Source organism: Alosa sapidissima, chromosome 23 (assembly GCF_018492685.1).
Source record: "Alosa sapidissima isolate fAloSap1 chromosome 23, fAloSap1.pri, whole genome shotgun sequence".
NCBI classification, from domain to species: Eukaryota; Metazoa; Chordata; class Actinopteri; order Clupeiformes; family Clupeidae; genus Alosa; species Alosa sapidissima.
The window spans coordinates 21061037-21081036 of NC_055979.1; the positions used below are offsets into that span (position 1 = coordinate 21061037).

A 20000-nucleotide genomic window follows, 5' to 3' on the forward strand; every position below is an offset into this window, starting at 1 on the left:
ACATGCACCCACAGTGTGAGGCTGTCAATGGATTATAGATTATTGCCAATTTTCTCCGAGGGTCTGTCTCTCTCTCCCCCCATTGAGTTAGTAGAAGCCAGGCCGCGGTGCTGAAGAAAGAGGTATGACAATCTGGCAAGCGCTGGGTGACACAAACAAGGCCGCCCTCTCATTAGAGACACTCAGGCCAAGAGCAGGACTCTGTGAAATATGCTGAGAGAGAGAGAGAGGGAAAGAGAGAGAGATAATTAGGGAGAGAGAGAGAGAGAGAGAGAGAGAGAGAGAGAGAAGGGGATAGAAAGAGGTTGGGAAGAGGATGGATAACTTTTGTGCTGTTCTTGGCCATTGACTGTAGTTGCCTTGGCAATGGAAAATCACAGCTAATATTGGGCCACCTTCTGGATATATTAGCTCATTAAGATGTTGCTGTTTTGTAACTAAGGCTAACTTAACCAAACACACACATACACACTTAACCAAACACACACACACACACACACACACACACACACACACACATACACACACACAGCTGGAACTAGAGAAACAGGTGCATAATATGGTAAGCCCTGTCTTCTATCCCAGAAACACACCCGATCAAGAGTGTAGTACCTTTCAGTACCTTTTTCTGACCATCGCATGCGTAGTGTGTTGGTGTTCCTTCTGCACAATGAGCAGTTTGTGTCCATAATGTGCCGTTCCAGACTTTACATTACAAGACATGTGAATTACTTGGAGATTTTGCAGATGGTCTAGGAAGTGGAGGGAGTGTTCCTGAGGGATATAGTTCATGGGTGAAATGCAGTGCATGAGAAATGAAAAGAACATTCTAGCAAGGCAGTGGAATTTCCTCCATCAGTAGTATTTCTGATAGCTGTGAATTATTCAGATTCTTCATTTGCACTCTGCACTAAATGTAAAACATTTTCTTAATCTCATATGTTACACTGTGTAATCTACTGGGAGGCTGTGGATTTGTTTCTACAAATGATGAAGCAATGAACTCATTACTCATAATGAACTCATAATCAAGGAGCTCAACATTGTTCCCGTCCATAGTATATATTTCACTGTCACACATACATTTAGCAATAATGATACTGGCCTAGAGCTTTTCTTCCCTTCTCTGTGATAGTGTAAGACTTGAAGCTGTGTGTCCTTTTTGGGCGGGAAGTTGCTGTGTGTCCTACTTAGCTCATGTAGCGGTCGCTGACATGTAGTAACTGACTTCACATCGAGTCAATCTCTCGCAGCGGAAATGAAAAAAGAAAACAAGAAATAAATGCTACTGAGTGATGCTCAGTCAAATAAAAAACGAAACGAGGTCTGGCTTGTTAAAAACAAAAGTGGCCACAGATGCAGACATGCACGTTCACCGCAGTTGCGCTTGTAGGATCTGGCCGATGACTCACGGTCTGGGGGTGGTACACACCTTTTCTTTTTTTTTCACAGCGGGCAGGACTTGCCCACTGTTTCCCTGTTGCGTGATGATACCTGTGGCTCAACCTCACTGGGCTGGTTCTTCCAGGTGTTTCTGTTTGGCCACCCCTCTCTCCCTGACACACCTTCTGATAGGTCAAACACTGCCCCCCCCCCTGTGTCTCTCGGATATGGATACATGCCATTCGGACTCTGTAACGCACAACTTCAAAATCTCACAAGTGTGTCACTCAGCGTGTTGAGTGACATCCAGGGGAAAACATATAGACCCACAGAGTGGGCGTTTGTGTGGCAAGAGCACGTTTGTCATGAGTGCACTGACGCCGATGTTTGCTTTGGCACGGATGGCATGTTTATGCAAAAGCGAGGGTGTTCGTTCGTGGTGGGAAGAGGCGTGGGCCTCGGCCCGCCAGTGTGTGCAAGAGACGGGCACAGGTGAGACGTTTACGAGCGTGTCACTCACGTCATGGCATTTACAGGGCCTCTCCTCGCGTTGGCTCTCTGCCACAGAGGAACTGTGTGGGCCTGAGACAGAGCCCCACACTTCTAATTGCAGGCTGTGAATTTTTATGAAGCAGGCAACGGCAGTAAAGGCAAATATGAGGATGCAGCACAGCATGTGCTCTCTCTCTCTGTGTGTGTGTGTGTGTGTGTGTGTGTGTGTGTGTGTGTGTGTCTGTGTGTGTCTGTGTGTGTTTGGATGTGCATATCAGCAATCAGGATTTCAGTATGAATCATTTTCATACAGTGCATACAATATTTCAGTATTTCAGACAGGTTTGATATTTTCAGAAAAGACTTTCTGGAAATCATTTTCTGGAATGATTTCAATTCAATGATTCATTTATTTCAAAATTCTTATTAAAATGTGCTCAGCTTCTTAAAAACTGTGAGCTTTCCCAGCACTTTGTCATAACATTTAACAAATCCAGCCACACAAGCTGTATCCCTTTATTGCTGCCTGATTTATGCTCCGAATGCCATATTTCAAGTAATGGATTAAACATTCTGTGATATTGCTGCCATTGCCTTTGGTGTGGTCAGTGAAATTGCTTTGTGAATACAGTGTGGGCTATGGGTCATTATGTGTTTATCATTGACCACTGTGGGAGGGGTTTCTATTCTGCTCTGCCTCATTCAAGCCACTGATGTGTCTGTATTGTGGGGCCAGTGAAACTAACTCGCATTGTTTTCTAATCAATCAGCGTTGAGTCGTCTCCATTCAGACCCCTCCGCGGGGAGGTGGAGTCCCTCGGACGCTTGCTTTCACGACGAGCCGCGTGGTCTCTCTCCTCCGGAGGAGCTCTCGCTGTGACGGTCTTCTCCACCTCAGTGTTTTCTTTTCTTTTTGCATTCTCGCTGGACAAAGCCCCAGTAGTGGAGCGATGTGCCCTAGCCATTGTGCTGGCCTTGCATATCTATGAAGACTCTCTCTCTCTTCATGAAGACTCTCCCTCTGTCTTTCTTTCTCGCTCTCTCTCTCTCTCTCTCTTTATCTCTCTCTCTCTCTCCTTCTCTCTCTCTCTCTCTTTCTTTCTTTCTCGCTCTCTCTCTCTCTCTCTCCTCTCTCTCTCCTCTCTCTCTCTCTCTTTCTTCTCTTTCTCTCTCTCTCTTTCTCTCCCCTCTCTCTCTCTCTTTATCTCTCTCACTCTCTCTCCTCTCTCTCTCTCTCTCTCTCTCCTCTCTCTCTCTCTCTCTCTCTCTCTCTCTCTCTCTCTCTCTCTCTCTCTCCCACTGTCTCTCACTCTTTGCTCGGAGGCTGTCCAAAAAGCAGAGTCCACTCCACTAAGTCCACTCACTGCTGGTGGTAAGGGTGGGGGGTTGGGGGGTGTTGTTTTAAGCCACCCTTAATGGCCTGATAGTGAAAGGGTCAGATATCTCCCGATAAAATGTCTAGCCAGGAAAAAAAAAAAAAAAAAAACCTACACCCAATCGTCAAATCTACACCCAAGCAGGCAAGGCTTAAGAGCACTGGGAAAAGTGCTCCCATGTCTGTTAGGACACTTATAGGGAGTCCCCCCCCCCCCCCCCCCCCCCACCACCTCACCACACTGCCGAGAGTAGCAGGCCCTTGATCCCCCCTGTGTGTTGGGAGCAGGATTCCTTCCCATGCCAGACTGACTCATCCATCACCCGGGTCGCAAGCCTGGAATCCCCATAACAAGCACGGCCCTCCGGCTTCCATGGCTAGGGCTAGGAAGACGTCCGCTCCAGCGGAAAGGATGAAGGGGGTGTGATGACCGCTCAGGGGAGACAGGATGCCGGAGTCACCAGCTGGCGGGAGATATAGAAGTGATGTCAGGCACTTTTTTTCTCTCACTCTCTCTCTCTTCTCTCACTCTCTCTCTCTCTCTTTTTCCCGCTCTTTCTTTTTTTTTCTTCTGTTGAGAGAAGGGCGATGTAAGGATGGATAGGGATCCTGGTGTTTGTGGGTTTAAGAGAGAGAATGTGTGTGTGTGTGTGTGCGTGTAGTATGTGTGTGTGTGTGTGTGTGTGTGTGTGTGTGTGTGTGTGTGTGTGTGTAGTATGTGTGTATGAGGGGGAGTGTGTGTGTGTGTGTGTGTGTAGTATGTGTGTATGAGGGGGAGTGTTCTTTCCACGTCTGCATGCAGCTGTCCCAGCCATCCAAGGAAGGGCATGGCTCTTTCCCAGATTCCTGTGAAAATGGAATTGATCCGCGGGGGCCATCTCTCTCCGCGTCTGCCCGCGCTGGACCAGAGAGGGGGCTTTAGGGTCGGGGGCTTGGGAAGCGGGACGTCCGTCTCCCATGGCACGCATTCCAGCGGCGGCCAGCGTAACCCAAGCCATCCGGGTCCCGCCACGGCCCTCTCTCTGCTCTCTCTCCCTCCTGCTCCCTTTGTTCCTCGGCGGAGCTGTGAATTTTGCGGTTGTCCCTCTGATTTTCTCGCAGCGTGAAGAGTGCAGGGGATAGAGAGAGAGAGGGGAGACAGGGTCCATCTGTGACCTCGCTCTCATCCTGCCTCGGGTTTCTACACCAACAGTGCTCTGTTTGTGCGAGCACTCCGAGTTCACGATCCCCTTCCATGCCCAGTAAAATATTTGGCCACATTAAAATTCTCCTGTCAGCTTGTACATTTACAAAAAGCGACCAGATGGACTGCTTGTCCTCAACTGTGAGAGACAAATAGCCACATGCTACCCAAATCAGCAAACAACCGAAGCATCTTTCAGTTAGCTCACTGGCTCCTTAAAGAGTTCCTCCCACCAATCATGGAGTGGGCACATCTTACTAGTTTATTGAAGAGAACCAAGCCCATGTAAGTACATAAAAATATGAAAAGCTCTACCTGGAAAATGTCTACTGCTATGTGGAAACTCGAATTCGGCCAATTAGCAGTGTTAAAGTTGTACAGTCTTCACATGCAAGCAGGAGAGGAAATGGGGAAAGATTTTTAAGAGAGTTGTTTTTGTGTGATGAGTAGGAGATTGTTATCTGGAGGCCTTAACACTTCTCCTCCCAACGCCCACCCTCTTTTCCTCCACGGGTGTAGGGCCGACCTAACCACCCCCCGCTGTGTGTTTGGTAGCACTCAGGGGGAGCCTCTGACCCCACTCATTGCACCCCGACCTGGGCCACTATCCAGAGGGGTCAGCCTTATCACGTGTAATCCAGTTTGCAGAGCAAATGAGCGCTGACAGGTCCAGATTAAGAGGGGTGAAAACCAGCCGCCCCCCCCCCCCCCCCCCCCCCCCCCCATCACTGCCCGGCTGCCGTCTCTCTAAGTGAAGTAGCAGGGCCCTGAGAGAGCTCTGGGTCCCGGTCCACTCGTAAAACTGCTGTGAAGAGGCTACATGCCTGTTTGTCAAAGTGCTCTTCATAAACTTGTGAATGTTCTAGAATGTTCTGGTTCTAGAGCACTGCATATTGCTAGATGCCTGTATGTCAAAGTGCTCTTCATAAACTTGTGAATGTTCTAGAATGTTCTGGTTCTAGAGCACTGCATATTGTTAGATGCCAGCAGAGCCTTATAGATCTATCTATATGGCTTTGGATGCCAGTATGTCAAAGTGCGCTTCTCTAAGCTTGTGAATGTTCTAGAATCTTTTAGTTCTAGAGCACTCTGTGTTTTTCAGTTCCTCTGTTTGATAAACACATACATTTGTTTTCTAGAAATTCTGGTTGCCGTAGTTTGATAGATTCTGATCGAGTACTGTGTTGGCCACAGCACAGTACATTCAAAGAAGTACGATTTAACCTCATTGTTTAATATAATGGTCTTGGTTCCAAAAGCACTATTGATCAATTGTGTGCCACACACAGATGTGAGTTTTGTGTGAGGGGAGCTAATGTCATTCAAATCTGTTTCATATGCCATCGTCCCAGTGTGGTGTTTAGCCCCGAGTTAGAACCAGCAGAGATCTAACACAATAGGCCCCAGGGGTCCCTTGTGGAGAGGGGTGCAGGGAGTGGGGGCATGCCCTGGGACACTGACTTGGTGTGGGTGGGGAAGGGGAGGAAGTGGGCTTCGGAGAGCTGGAGGGTTGTCCTCTGAAGAAGCCACAGGGCCTTTTTTTACGTTTCTCAAAGGGGTGATTTATCATCCTACAGTCGGTGGATATGGAAATCATTTTGGTGCACTGAGCTCGACCGGGTGATGGTTTTGAGCGGGCGGGATAATAAAATTGAGATGGGTGGTGACCACTCCTCAAAGGAAAAAACGGGATTAAAAAAAACAATTGATGTGTGTAGATGGTCACATGTTTTGATTCAGAGGGAATCTGTCGTTGCTTCTCACGTCACACCGAATGATGGGTTCCACCTAATACTATAAAAAATACTACATATACGTGCATGTGTGAACTTGCAAAGAATATACACAGACAAACACTGGCATTCTGCTTTGTTGTAAAAGAGCTACTCATGTGTGGCCAGCCCGTTGAAGCCCAAGACTGGCACGCTATGGGCCCAAATGCATCCATCCCATTGGCCGGTTGGGGTGGACATATAGGGAGTAGGACCCACCCCCCCCCCACCCCCGCCCCTAATTATTTTTCCTGCGAAATACTCCCCCAGCCAAGTTGATGTAATCTTTGTAATAGCTCAGTTAATCGGCTTAAGTCGTCACCCACAAAAAAAGGGTCTTTTTTGCTAAAGGAATTTGTCCAGGCATTTTTTTTTCTTCTTTTTTTTTTGGTGTGCGATTAGTGTGAAGAGGGCATGCCAGAGGACGAAGGTGTGGGTGCTAATCGTTGGATGTGTGAACGGCGGTTTGGTGGTTTTAACATTCTAGGCTTTCACTCTCACCATTGTGCATTGGAATCGCTCTGTCAATGATTGATCAAGATGACGCGGCCGGCTACTTAAGAGTGAAGTGGCACATATTTCAAAAATGTAAGGTGGCTTTCGTAGTGTTGTAAGAGGTTGAGGGTGTGTTGACATGATGAATGTGACATGAGCGTTAATGTGATCAGCGTTAATCTCACAGACGCAGTTATCAACTGCTTCTTTATTTTCTGTTTGGTGACCAGTCGGGGGGTGGAGGTGTTTCCATAAAAGAGTTGGAGGGAGGGAGACAGAGAGAGAGAGAGAGAGAGAGAGAGAGAGAGACTAACTAAGCAACACCCTCTTTCCCACCCCTTTCTCTCTCTCTCTCTCTCTCTCTCTCTCTCTCTCTCTCTCTCTCCTCCCCTCCCAGCCTCGGAGGCCGTCAGTGTCGGAGTTTCCACCGAGCGGAACAGTGTGCTCTCTTCTGTCCGTCTCCATCCTCTCTCCACCCGGTGACAGGATCAAGTGTGTCAGCGTGTGTGTGAGTGTGTGTGTGTGTGTGTGTGTGCATGCGCGCCTGGAGTGGCCATCTACCTCTTCCGTCGCGTCTGAAACCTCAGGGACCCCCTCCCCCTGCCGCCCCCCCTCGGGCTGTTTTGGCAGGCGCGGTGGGATGCTGTGTCCGAGCCCGTCCACTGATTGCCGTGTCCTCTTGCCGCCGCTGTGCCGTCTGCTGCTGCTGCTGGCGCTTCCGCTGGCCTATCTGCTGGGCACCTCGGAGGGTGAGTACCATCACGATGCGCTTGCGTCTCTCTCGCACACTGCCTCGCTCACCTGTGCCACCTCCACAACCTCTACCTCTCCACCTGACCAGGGCCCCTTTGTGCCGCGGGCTGCTCCGCTCGTGGGTTGTGGACAGATGAGCTGACGGACAACTCACAGGACAAACTCAGTGTATTTCACGTCTGTGTTGGTGCTGCAGGTCTGACGCACTAATGACGTGAAAATGTTTGTTTGTGTGTTTGTTTGTGTGTTTGTTTGTGTGTTTGGGTTGTATGTCTGTGTCCTAGTTCAGGGCTAGTTTGGCTCAGGAGGTAGTTGGGCTGACAGGTTGCTCCTCTAGTCCCAGTGCTCTGTGGATGGAGGTCTCCTGTGCTTGGCTGCTGCTCAGGGAGACATGCAGCGGAGACAGTGCTGTGGGAGACAGACTGCATCTCCCTACTGTGGAGTTTATGTCTGTGTGTGTTTGTGTCTGTCTGTCTGTCTGTCTGTGTGTGTGTGTGTGTGTGTGTGGCTGTCTGTCTGTGTGTGTGTGTGTGTGTGTGTGTTATGATCCACATGTCAGTCTGTGAGCGTTCGCATGCCCAATACCACCCTTCCCTCGCTACGTGTTTGGAATATTTCTAAAGTCAGACGCCAATTAGTCATATTCTGCAGATTCTTGGACGGAATACCTCCAGGCGAGGTTGGGGAATCTGAACTGGTGTTGGTATTGTGGTTGCTGCAACAGGTGGGAAGCATTGAAATATTGATTTTATTTTGCTCCTCGGTGTGGTAGAGAATTGACTCGGATGGTTGCGCGTGTGTTGGTGTGGGGTTTGCCTGCTAGTCTGAGCAGCCTTCAGGGTTTGTCTAGATGGTTGCGTGTGTGTTGGTGTGGGGTTTGCCTGCTAGTCTGAGCAGCCTTCAGGGTTTGTCTAGATGGTTGCGTGTGTGTTGGTGTGGGGTTTGCCTGCTAGTCTGAGCAGCCTTCAGGGTTTGTCTAGATGGGGGAGAAGTACACTGAGTTGTCAGGCACTTGTTAAACACACAGTTGGGCGTCAAGCTGTAAAAGCAATCCAGCTCCCATGCTGAAGCACACACACACTAATACACACACACACACACTTACAAATATGCAGTTTTTGCACAATACACACATGCACACACACACACACACACACACACACACACCACACACACACACACACACACACACACAAACACACACACACACACACACACAAACTAGAAACCCTTTCACACACACATGCAAGTAGTGAAACACTAACACTGCCACATGCACTGGTTCAGAAGCCTTGGAAGCCCCCGCGTCTCTGTCCCATGTGGGAGGTGGACACATATGACTGTCCACCTGGCTTCATCTCTGATGGCCATCTGTTGTACAGTATAGAACCTTTCAAGAGAGTTCCATTATCAGCATCATAGTTGGCCCCACAAGGCTTCCGTTTTAACATTCCATATGTTATCTTAATGCAGAGGAAGTAGATTTGGGAACCAAATAGAACGTTCAAGCATTGTTTTTGTTTTTATTGTTGAAAGGGTCTATGTCTATTACGCCGCGGCATTGGTTGTTCATGCACACAATGTTGTTGTGAATCTTCTGTCTTCATATAAAATGTCACTAGACACTCTAGCAGTGCTTTTAAAAAGGAACATATCACGTGTAGGAACATATCAGTGGTTAGACACATAAGAGGACTCATCATGCACTTCATGCATTTTCATATTGAAAGATGTGTTATGTGATACGTTTGGCACACGGTGGTTTGTTCACCCGCAGTGATAAAATCATAAAACGCAACAAGTACCTGTGGGACGTTCATTTCTACAGGACAATTTTTGAAAATCAATGATGTAGTTCTAACCACAGTTGGTATCGAATAGTAATTGCTTATTGAACAGTGGACACATAATCCAATCCCAGCATAGTAACTCAGTCCCTTCCAGAACCACTGTCGTCCCCTAATCTATACTTCAACTTGATTTGTAATGTGTTTACCACCTGCATGAACCATTTATATTCAGTAAGTTGCTCCTTGGAAGTGAATATGGAGAAACTAAAGCATATATCAAGAGAAGTATTATAAGTATACTTTGAAGTTTTTTTTAATGGAAGGTTATTTGTTTAGAGCTGTTTTTTGCGCTGCTTAGTACCTACAGAACCCTTGTGTTGTTTTCAGTCATACTTTATCTAATTTTGTTTTAGATATATTACATATACCGGTATACACAGTCTTTACTGTTAATATTAATGTAGAGGCCATAGAAGACTCCTCTGTCCGTTATGGTACATCAGTGGCTGCTGTGTACATTCCTGAGTTCATGCCCGCCGTTTCATTAAAGCAAAATTTACAATCATGGAATTTTCCAGAAGTGCTTTGACTCACACAAACAGCCTTCACAAGGCCGTCTTGGTTTGCTCAAGTCATCGCAGACTGATAAAGTTGAAGCTCAAGCCGCCCACAGAGTGCGCTGCTTCGGTTTCAAGGTCAGCATCTGAAGATATACTTCAGTTTCAAGGAAAGCATCTGAAGATACTGTAATGCAAGGCCCAGAGACTGGCTGCCGACAGACGAACCCTGCCCTGTGTCCACACATCCTTGTGGACATTTCTTAGCTGTTCACTGCCTCTCATTGGCTTAGCTGAAAACTTACATCACCAAGTTAACCATAATATAATGTTTTTTTTTATAAAGTTAACTATACTATAATGTATTTTTATGAAGTTAACCATAATATAATGTTTTTCTGTCCACTTCTGTTTACATTTGTACACCACACTCTTTTGATCGCACGCGTCTGTTCTGTCCCACGGAAAGTTATCAGTGACGCTTGGCGCAGGGCGAATTTTGAAATGTCATGTCATGCCATGTCAAGTTGTGTAGCACAATGATGTAAACAGCGGCAAAGCTGATTCTAGCATTCTGTAGCTAATAATATTTAGAAAGAGAAGTGATAACGAGAATGCTACATTATGTGTGAAATGCTAGGTCAGCATATTGCTCTGTGAGTGCAGCGAAATGACGGAGGCTTGTGAAACAGAGACCAGTGAAATGACGGAGGGTTGTTCCGAGCGCAGAGTTCCATGTTTCAGAGCTCTGCAGTGTTCGCTTGTGCACCCCCCCCCCCCCCCCCCAACTGTAGCAGGGCAGCTGTTCCTCGTTTGGAGCTTGCGGTGTATTGCCAAGGTTGCCAAAACAAATGGGCTTTTTTTGAAGGGGCAGGGACCCTTGGGCCAGGGGCGCACAGGCACTCTCTCAACACAGCATCCTGTCCCTGACCAAAACCCTGCATTGCAAATACAGCCTTTGCATCTGATCATTGACCAGTCACATCTTAGCTGAAGCACATAGGCCAATCAGAGATGCACAGTCAAATCTACTGAAAAGTGGAGGCCTGATAGATAGATACTTTGATGACACACAACAATGTTGATGGTATTTGATTTAGCTCAATCCGGTGAAAAAGAAAATAAATAAATGTCAAAATAAAAATAAATAAAACAAATTGGATACAATTATGCCTAGGAATAGTTTCTACCTACATCCCTATGGAACCTCATTTGCTCCCAGTCTACTGTGTTCTCCTCAACACACCTTCACAGAATGGGCTAAAATGCATAATCATACAGAAACAATCGATTCATGGCTTGCACACCTGTCACAAAAGGAGACAAATGAGATGGCGTACATTAAGATCATGTAAAAAGGTTATCGTACATGACAATGTCTCTGTGTGCTTTGAGAAAGCACAATAGAAATGCAAGTTGTTGTAACAATTTTTTTTACAAAGCAGTCTCATCATTGTTTTCCTCATTGTGTTCATTCAAAAGTTCTGGGCCATCTTCTGTCGTTCAGTTGCGTCGGCAGGCAAAGCAAGGTCACTGTGCCCTGCTTGTGTGTCTCCCATGTTGACCTTCAGTGCTGATTAAGGTGCAGGGATATGTTTATCTCACACGGTCTCAACTCCCTGTCCGTCCACACTGTCCTTTAAAGTAAACATTCCAAACCAGCTGGGCTTCTGCTGGGAAGTGAAGATAAAAAGGGTTGCAATGAGGACTTTCATTTGTAGGACATTAGCCCATTTTTTTTCTCATCACAATTGCAAATTGTGAAATAAAGTTAAGCCGTTGTCTATCTGCAGTGGTGAGTGTGTGTCTGTCTCTGTGTGTGTGTGTGTGTGTGTGTGTGTCTGCGTGTGTGGGTCTGCATGCGTGTGTGTGTGTGTGTGTGTGTGTGTGTGTGAGTGAGTGTGTGAGTGAGTGTGTGAGTGAGTGTGTGAGTAGTGTGTGTGTGTATGTGTGTGAGTAGTGTGTGTGTGAGTAGTGTGTGTGTGTGTGTGTGTGTGTGTAGTGTGTGGGAGTGCAGTTTGAGGACTGTCGGTGGGGGCAGGTGGGTTGAGGAGCAGAGCTGTGCTCTGTGAACAGAAGCGAAAAAGCAGCAGTGTGTGAGAGCAGTCAACCTCCTTCTCTCCCTTTCTCACTCTCTCTCTCTCTCCCTCTCTCCCTCCCTCTCTTTTTCTCTCTCTTCTCTCCCTCCCTCTCTCTCTTTCTCACTTTCTCCCTCTTTCTCTCTCCTCTCCCTCTCTCTCCTTCTCTCCCTCTCTCCCTCTCTTTCTCTCCCTCTCCCTCTTTCTATCCCTCTCTCTCTCTCCCTCCCTCTCTCTCTCTCCTTCTCTCCCTCTCTCCCTCTCCTTCTCTCCCTCTCCCTCTTTCTATCCCTCTCTCTCTCTCCCTCCCTCTCTCTCTCTCCTTCTCTCCCTCTCTCCCTCTCCCTCTTTCTATCCCTCTCTCTCTCTCCCTCCCTCTCTTTCTCTCCTTCTCTCCCTCCCTCTTGTCCCGTCCCAGGCTGGCCCAGACACTTCCTGACAGGATGCAGATCATGTTCCCCAAACAGAACCCGATCCACAGACAAGACCCTGCTCCCGCACTCCTGGGTGTGTGTGTGTGTGTGTGTGTGTGTGTGTGTGTGTGTGTGTGTGTGTGTGTGTGTTCCCGTGTGTCTGTGTGTATGTGTGTGTCTGTGTGTATGTGTGTGTCTGTGTGTGTGTGTGTGTGTGTGTGTGAAGGGGGGGTGGGGGAGGGGGGGTTGACTGCACCTGTGGATCTGTAGGAAAAATAAGAGCCAAAGGACAGAGAGAAAGAGAGATGGAAAGAGAGAAACAGAGAGAGAGAGAAAGAGAAAGACAAAGACAGAGAGAGAGAGGGAGAGACAGAGATAAAGAGAGAGAGAGAGAGAGAGAGGAGAGTTGAGTAGAGTTCCAGATTAGCACAGTCCATACATCTCCACATCCCAGCCCACCCCACTCACCTCCCGGCCATCACAGCCTGACTCAGTGGACCGAGGGCTCGCTGGACGCCTGGAGCAAGCAGAGCTCCCATAGGGCACTCTAGCTCAGATTGAGTCGTTTCCACAGGCCTGTTCCTCTCTGGGATAGCCCAAACATAGCAGAGAGCAGAGATCATGGGCAGATAGCGCTGTCATATATGTCCAGTTTACTTAAGTTTACTAGGGACACTTGAGAGTTTTCTTATGCCACATAATTTTCCTCCAGGTGTGCTTCGGGGTGTGTCCAGCTTCTGGCCAGCCCCTTGGGGACATCTGCTGAGGTTTGTGTGTGTGTGTGTGTGTGCGTGTGTGTGTGTGTGTGTGTGTGGGTTAGGGTTAGCTGGCCTCCACAGCTAAGGAGTGACATTTTTACTTCTAAAAGTATAGGTACGATAACATTGACATTTATGAAAGTGTGACATTTGCAATGAGATGGATGACATGTTAGACATAGTTAGAATTGATTTGAAAAGAGGTTTTGGGTTTCCTTATTGCTTGTCATCGTAGACACTTCATTCTAAGAGACGGTCCTGAGGCTAGTCTGTCACTCCCACTAATGGTCACTGCCAGCCACAGAACACACTAATGGATAGAATCTGTCCCCGCTTGCAAAGACTGCCCCCAAACACAGCAACATCACCATCTCCAGCTACAACAGGGTATGCTTTACACACACACACACACACACACACACACACACACACACACACAGTCCCTCTGTTCTCGCTCACAAGAGAGACATGATGGACAAGGAGCAGGTGGAGCTGATGCTGGCATTTCATTAAACCAAGGGTATTATCCGGGAGGTATTATCTGGGATTCTTGTGGTATTGTGTGTGTGTGTGTGTTTGTGTGTGTGTGTGTGTGTGTGTGTGTGTGTGTGTATGTGTGTGTGTCACTGAAAGAGAGAGAGAATTATTTGTGTGTATATGAGAGAAGGGAAGAGAGAGAGAGAAAGAGAGATGAAATGAAGGGATGGCTCGGACAGTGTACTGGGTGGAGGGCGGGCGGGTGATTTATCATTCCCGTTGTGTCTAAAAATGGTGTGGAAGAAGCGAGCTCACACAGCGTGCGCTGTCCTGGGGAAGAGCTCCCCTCGGCTCCAAACGCTGCACTTGTTTTTGTTCCCACACAGACTCGCCTGATAGCCAGCTGCTGTGTATTGACCAGTCCCTTCTGAATAGTGGACATGTTTAAATATGTGACTTTTTTTACTGATTTGTTTGAATAGCCCCTGGTGTCTGTGACATCCTTGAGGGGATGTGTGGCAGACTTTGCCCATTTATTTGTAGTGTTGATATGTTGTGGCTGGGTTACACGAGTCACACCTTTTTTGTCTGCTAAGCTCATATGACGAGATGGTTTGCTGGAGATTTCTTTTAGGGAAATGATCAGAGGGCCTCCATGGTTCTGAGCCACAAGCCAGTTGTGTATGTCCAGGCAGAGAAAGCCGATCACAGAGACATAACGTATCATCCGCTGTTGCTTTGTGTCATGAAGGAGAGGCTCTGTTATCAGATTGACTTTTTCAAAAGCTTCGAGAAGGCCATCAGATTAGACAGGTGCTTCCCAGGTAAATGAGCTAGCACCTGGTAACAGCACGCACGCACACACACACACACACACACACACACACACACACACACACACACACACACACACACACACACAGACAGAGCTTCAGGCTGTGTTTTCCTTTGTCTAGAATGGCAAATGGAAAGATTAATGCAAAGCAGTGCAGCAGTAGCCATCAGTTGTTTAGTGGGATACCATTAACGAATAGACCTGCCTGCTCTTTGATCCATTGCCGCTGTCAGTTCAAGTTGTAAAAGCTGTGAAATACCATGGATCTGTGAATATAGCAGTTCTATGGAAACAAAGCAACATTATACAAGGACATAACACACATGGAGTGTATCGGCAGCGCACAATGAGCTGACAAATCCGGAGCACACAAATAGCTTTTAGAATATTTCACTTAATAGGTGCAAATGTTGAGGAGGTCGTTTGCAGCTATTTAATATTCTGAAGGTTATTCATGTGCTCCAGCTTTTCCATTGGGTGAATTCTTCAGTGGCCCGTTGTGTGTTGCTGATTCTGCTGTCCTGTTCTGTAAGCACGGGCTGGAGGACTGACCTCAAGTGATACCCTTTTCACACATTTAGTGTGTGTTAATGGTGTTTGCACAGCATCACCATCATGGATAGGCGGTGGTGATGTCTCCACACATCTTTGTTTAGCAATGCTCCACATGAGACCCAAGACTTTTTTATGACTGCTCATCCCCAGGGGTGGGTGGAGCAGGTCTGGTGGTGGTGGTGGGAGGGGGGAGGGGGGGGGGGGGGGGGTGGAGGGGGGGGGGGGGGGGTTGGGGGGCTCCTTGATGTCAGCCCCATAAATTCTGTGGATGTTGGTCACGGAAGGGATATGGACACCCTCCTGGCCTGGCCTCTTCATCATGACACAGAGATCTCCTGAAGAAAGGGCCCAGTGCGGAACTAATTGGTGGCTCAGAGAAAGACTTGCAGAGAAGAGAGAGAGGGAGAGAGAGAGAGAGAGAAATAAAGGTTAGGAGGAAAAACTTACCAGAAAAGAGAGAGAGTATACGAAAGTATGAGAAAAGGTATGGATAGAGAGAGAAAGTGAGAGAGAGAGAGAGAAAGAAAGAGAGAGAGAGAAAACGTTAAACACAGGCCTCCTCGACCGGAGAATGTGGAGTGGCGGTGCGAGATGGACCGGAGCTCTCCGCTTTGTCACGCTGTCATGCCCTTCACACGGTGTTTGCTGCAGAGAGGGTGGAGGCCCCTTTGAAGTGGAGAAGGGTTAAGGGGCGGAGGTCCTGCTCAGGCTAAGGGCTGCGTGAGTGATTTATGGAGCCGTCTAGGGCGGAGTGCCAGAGCTCGGCGAGGTCAGAGTTGCCCACGCCGGCCCAGAGAGGTATTCCCGAGGACGCCTCCTCCTTTTTGACGGCGAGATTTACTCTCGGCACCTGGAGAAATGTTACGCCGCCACTCGGTGCTCTTAGGAGGGGTCACACGGTGTGGTCGAGAGTCTCAAAACATCAAACGCCACATGGACATCTCATTCCCAGCCAATCAGCCCCCAGTGTGTCTGAGGCGGGCTTCTAAAAGTACACCTCAGCATAACAAAAACATACGGGTAGCGTTACATTGATTTGGCTCACTTGGACACAATTGGCAAAATTCAGTGTGTGTGTGTGTGTGTGTGTGTGTGTGTGTGTGTGTGTGTGTGTGTGTGTGTTTATGCATTTGCAGGTGTGTTTTTTCTATTTTCAAATTCGTGATTGATAGTAATACAAATTTGTTCTGGCAGCAGAAGCAGCTGTGAATGCCCTTTGCTGTATCTGTTCTTTAGACTTATTAGGAACTGTGTGGAATGTGTCTTTAGCTCAATGGGACTTCAGTTGTGCATGACTTTATTTTGTGCATGTTTGTGTAGCACCTTTAACAATGCACCTTGTCTGAAGGTCTGTCCCCCCAAAAGTAGTGAGACAAAATAACTCTTGTTTTATTATTTATACATTTGTTTAGTGTCTCATTATTGGTAACTGACGTTCCTTTATTGTATTTTAGAAGAGCTAATGCGCATAGTCAGGCCTTGTTGACTGTACTTCATAAAGCCTCTAAGAAAAGGCCTGTCTACCAGTCAGTCAACAGATAGGACCTTTTTTACTATGAAGTAATTGCTGTTAGTAGCCAAAATGCTTTTCCCCCAATAGAGAATTCACATAAGCAGTGGCATAAAATAATGTGATATACAGTATGTTTACATGTTTTCTTTTGAAGTATTATATGACTCACACGTGGATTTAGATTCTCATTCCACATTTGCTATCATTTGATATCATTCTGTTCTCTCCCTTTGGCTTGAACAGAGCCCAACATACGAGCCTTCAGAAGGGTTTCCAGAATGTTTACAGACTAGGTGGAGCTCAGTGGAGGCAGTGTGCTTTTGTGGCAGTCAGAGATTAGCTTTTCACGTCGCCGACCCGCAAGACTAATGGTGCGTATCAGGGCTGTGTCCCCGCGGGACTCCCCCCATTATCCAGGCAACGCAGAGAGCCTGGGCCCACGGGCTATCTGTTTCCCAGTGCTCCGGCTCCTTTTAGCCCAGCGTTCACTGCGTCCTCTCTCACTCCGGCCCAACAGAGTTACCAAGAGGCAAATGCAGCCTAGCTTTATCGCATGGCAGCCAACGCTGTGTTTGTGAAGGTGAAGTTGATTCCTGATAAGCTTTTTCCCTCCGCTGTTGCAATCTTTTCAGGGGGAGGTGTGTGTGTGTGTGTGTGTTTTCACGGTACTCTGTGGTGGATGCCATTGCTCCGGCACGGTGTGGCAGGGGGAATGATAGTGACAGTTGTCAGGGTTATCGGCGACGGGAGGTCTTAATCCAAGCTCTTGTTTCAGATCGGAGCAGCTGTTGGAGCCGATAAAAGTGGCGTCTCGTGTTTGACCCGACATGCTGTTATGTCCCATAAGTGCTGTTCTGCGGTTAGAGAAAGTCAAAGGATGTTAAATCATAGTGTAGTGAGAAATTCCAGAGTGTATGCATTTTAACATTCATTTTAATCATCACCCTAGCCTTTGATCATGCCAAACCCTTTGTCGACCAAACTGCTCTTGTGACCTTGTCAATCAAATGCTCACATGACCCATTGTTACTAGACGATCATGAGAACCACATGGGGACACATGACGACAATTTATCAGTTGATGATGAGTCCTTTCCTCTTGACACAATCAAAGAGGGTGGGCTACACTTTAAATGCAGAGGGAAGACGCAGCTCTAGAGGTTCATTTGGCCACCGCCATAAGCGGTGAGCTATGCTGGCCTCCGAGCTCATATGCTGGCCTCCGAGCTCGTAGTTCTAACACCATTGTTAACCAATAAATGTTTCACCATGTTTTCAGTTTTCAAACCTGCCTCTGTCTGCTTGCACTCAATTTTTCTTATAACAATAGCGCTGTGAAATAATGTTGTCATTAAATGTAGATTGCCCATAGCTTTACAAATAACACTCCATATTTCCCCCAAGAAGCGAAATGTATGCATACAGAACTATTTTACCACAGTTATGATTCAGCAGACGTGCAATAAGTCATTAGAGCAGGCGAAGAAGAATGGCTCTCTGTTGAAGGTGGCCAAATAAAAATGGCTTCCTCGTGGGAGGACGGCGCGTATCTCGAGGCTCCCCGCCGTGTTTACATCTCGTAAGGCCTTTAAGAGGCTGCAGTCGGTAATGAGGCCTCTCGCGCGCTGTGCTCCAAGAGAAAGGGGCCCCCCCCCTGGCCCCCAGGCTCCAGTCAGAACAGGCCCCGAAAATGCCCCCCATTTCCTGGAATGCCAGCCTGACCCTGGGGACGAGGAGGGGTGGGGGGAGGGTTCGGGAAGGGGAGGAGAGGGCAGGGTGGGTCAGGGGAGGGGACGGAAAGGGTGTTTCCCTGCCCACCTTTTTTTTTAATGGCCACTATCAATCGTATAGGTGGCAAAAGCAGTTATTCAAGTAGTTATTCCTGGGAATGAGAGGACACTAGCCACGAAGAGCGGAGTGTTTGGGGAACAGTGCTAAGGGTTCTAAAAATGGTGGCTTCAGGAAAGCCATGGCTGTAGTGTGTAGTGTTAAGGAGCTGTGTGTTGAGTGAATCTCTTGGTGTTGGGGCCAGGTGGTGGGTGACCTCACACAGCCCGAACTTTACTTTACTACCCCTCTCCGACTAGACAAAGACATCGGAGTGAGAAGCACTTCTCATCTCTGGGTTTGTGTACTCCTTCATGAGAGTTTTTCTGTAAAACAAAGTGGGATCTGGGGAAGCTCATCATGACTCATGATTAACTGGGAGGTTGCTTTCAAAAACGAAAAGTTTTCCACATTTGTATGGAATGAGAAACGTGTGTGTGTGTGTGCATTTGTGTAATTGTGTGGGTGTGCGTGTGTGTGCGCGCGCGTGTGTTTTAAAGAATGTTGAGATTAGATGCACTCCAAGGCCACTGTCGGCACACACCGTAACTCTTGTGTCGTCAGAAGGTCTGAGAGGTGCAGGAGGGAGGCTCTGTGCGTTCTGCTGAAGAAAAGAAACTTCTGGAAGCTTCTCTCTCTTTCCCCGTGCTGCTGACTCAGTGACCGATTAATCATCACCACCTCTGACAATCTGCCACAGCCAGAACCAAACAGTGTTTTTAACTCCAGGCCTTACTGATGGTGGAACACAAACACGTCTCCATCTGTCAAGATAAGAGAGATATATATATACTGTGTGTGTGTGTGTGTGTGTGTGTGTGTGTGTGTGTGTGTGTGTGTGTAGTTAAATGCAAGGCAGGCTCATCACATGATAACGAAGGTCTTTCCACCAACATTCAACTCACTAAGCAGAGAATTGAAAACAAAGTATGAAAGAAGTATAATATGTACAGTATATTATGAATGTTACAAACTGCTGTTGAATTCATTTGGTAAAGACCTCTGTGCTTTTATATGACTCTTGTATAATCTAGCAGGTTGAATAACATGTCATGTGGGGCCAGTGTTTATCAAGCTTAAGATTATGGGAAATATAGTCATGTTTTCATAGTGTCGTATCTTTAATAGTTGGGTGTCAGATGTCCAAACAAATTGTCATGTCAAGTCCTCAAATCCCGTTTTTGCTGTCATCTGTAAAAGGAGATTACGTGATGTACTGAACTGACCCCCACACCCGAAGCTGTGGCCCCTTTCCTGTAAGTAAATGCTCGACCTCACGTCAACGCTGGTCATTCCGCTGTTGTAATGGGGAAATAAACGACTGGCCCTCGCTCCCGTTCCTCGCAGAGCCAGATCGATGCTGGCTGCGTTTCAGACACCTCATCTGATTTATGTGCGTGCGGGCGGGCGACCGGGCGGTCAAGCGAGAGTAGCAGACAGGGAGCAGGGGCCAGTGGATGACAGAAGCCCTTCAATCAGCTCGTCCAGCCTCCCACCAGACACACACACACACACACACACACACACACACACACACACACATACACACACACACACACACACAGACACACACACACACACACACACACACACACACACACACACACAGACACACACACACACACACACACACACACACATACACACACCCTCTGGGTCACTGTGGCCACTTGCTGACAAATACATTTCAGCTTTCCGTTTTGCGATCAGTCTGGATGACAAGCTTCTTTGTCTGGGACTCAAT

At 47.6% G+C, this 20000-nt stretch overlaps 1 protein-coding gene across 8 annotated transcripts in view; it reads left to right on the top strand.

Annotated features, from left to right (window-relative positions):
• The window catches only part of bmpr1bb (bone morphogenetic protein receptor, type IBb), a 76186-nt gene that overhangs the window by 41669 nt on the left and 14517 nt on the right, over window positions 1-20000 (top strand). For 3 of the 8 annotated variants that reach the window (XM_042081078.1, XM_042081080.1, XM_042081079.1), the window contains exon 3: window positions 7098-7449. The exons of 4 other annotated variants lie outside the window; for them this stretch is intronic. In XM_042081078.1, the coding sequence (XP_041937012.1) occupies window positions 7341-7449 (109 nt within the window). In that variant the 5' untranslated portion in view covers window positions 7098-7340. Of the gene's footprint in view, window positions 1-1718; window positions 1876-7097; window positions 7450-20000 lie in introns of those variants that run through there. One more of the 8 variants, XM_042081077.1, reaches the window with a different exon arrangement.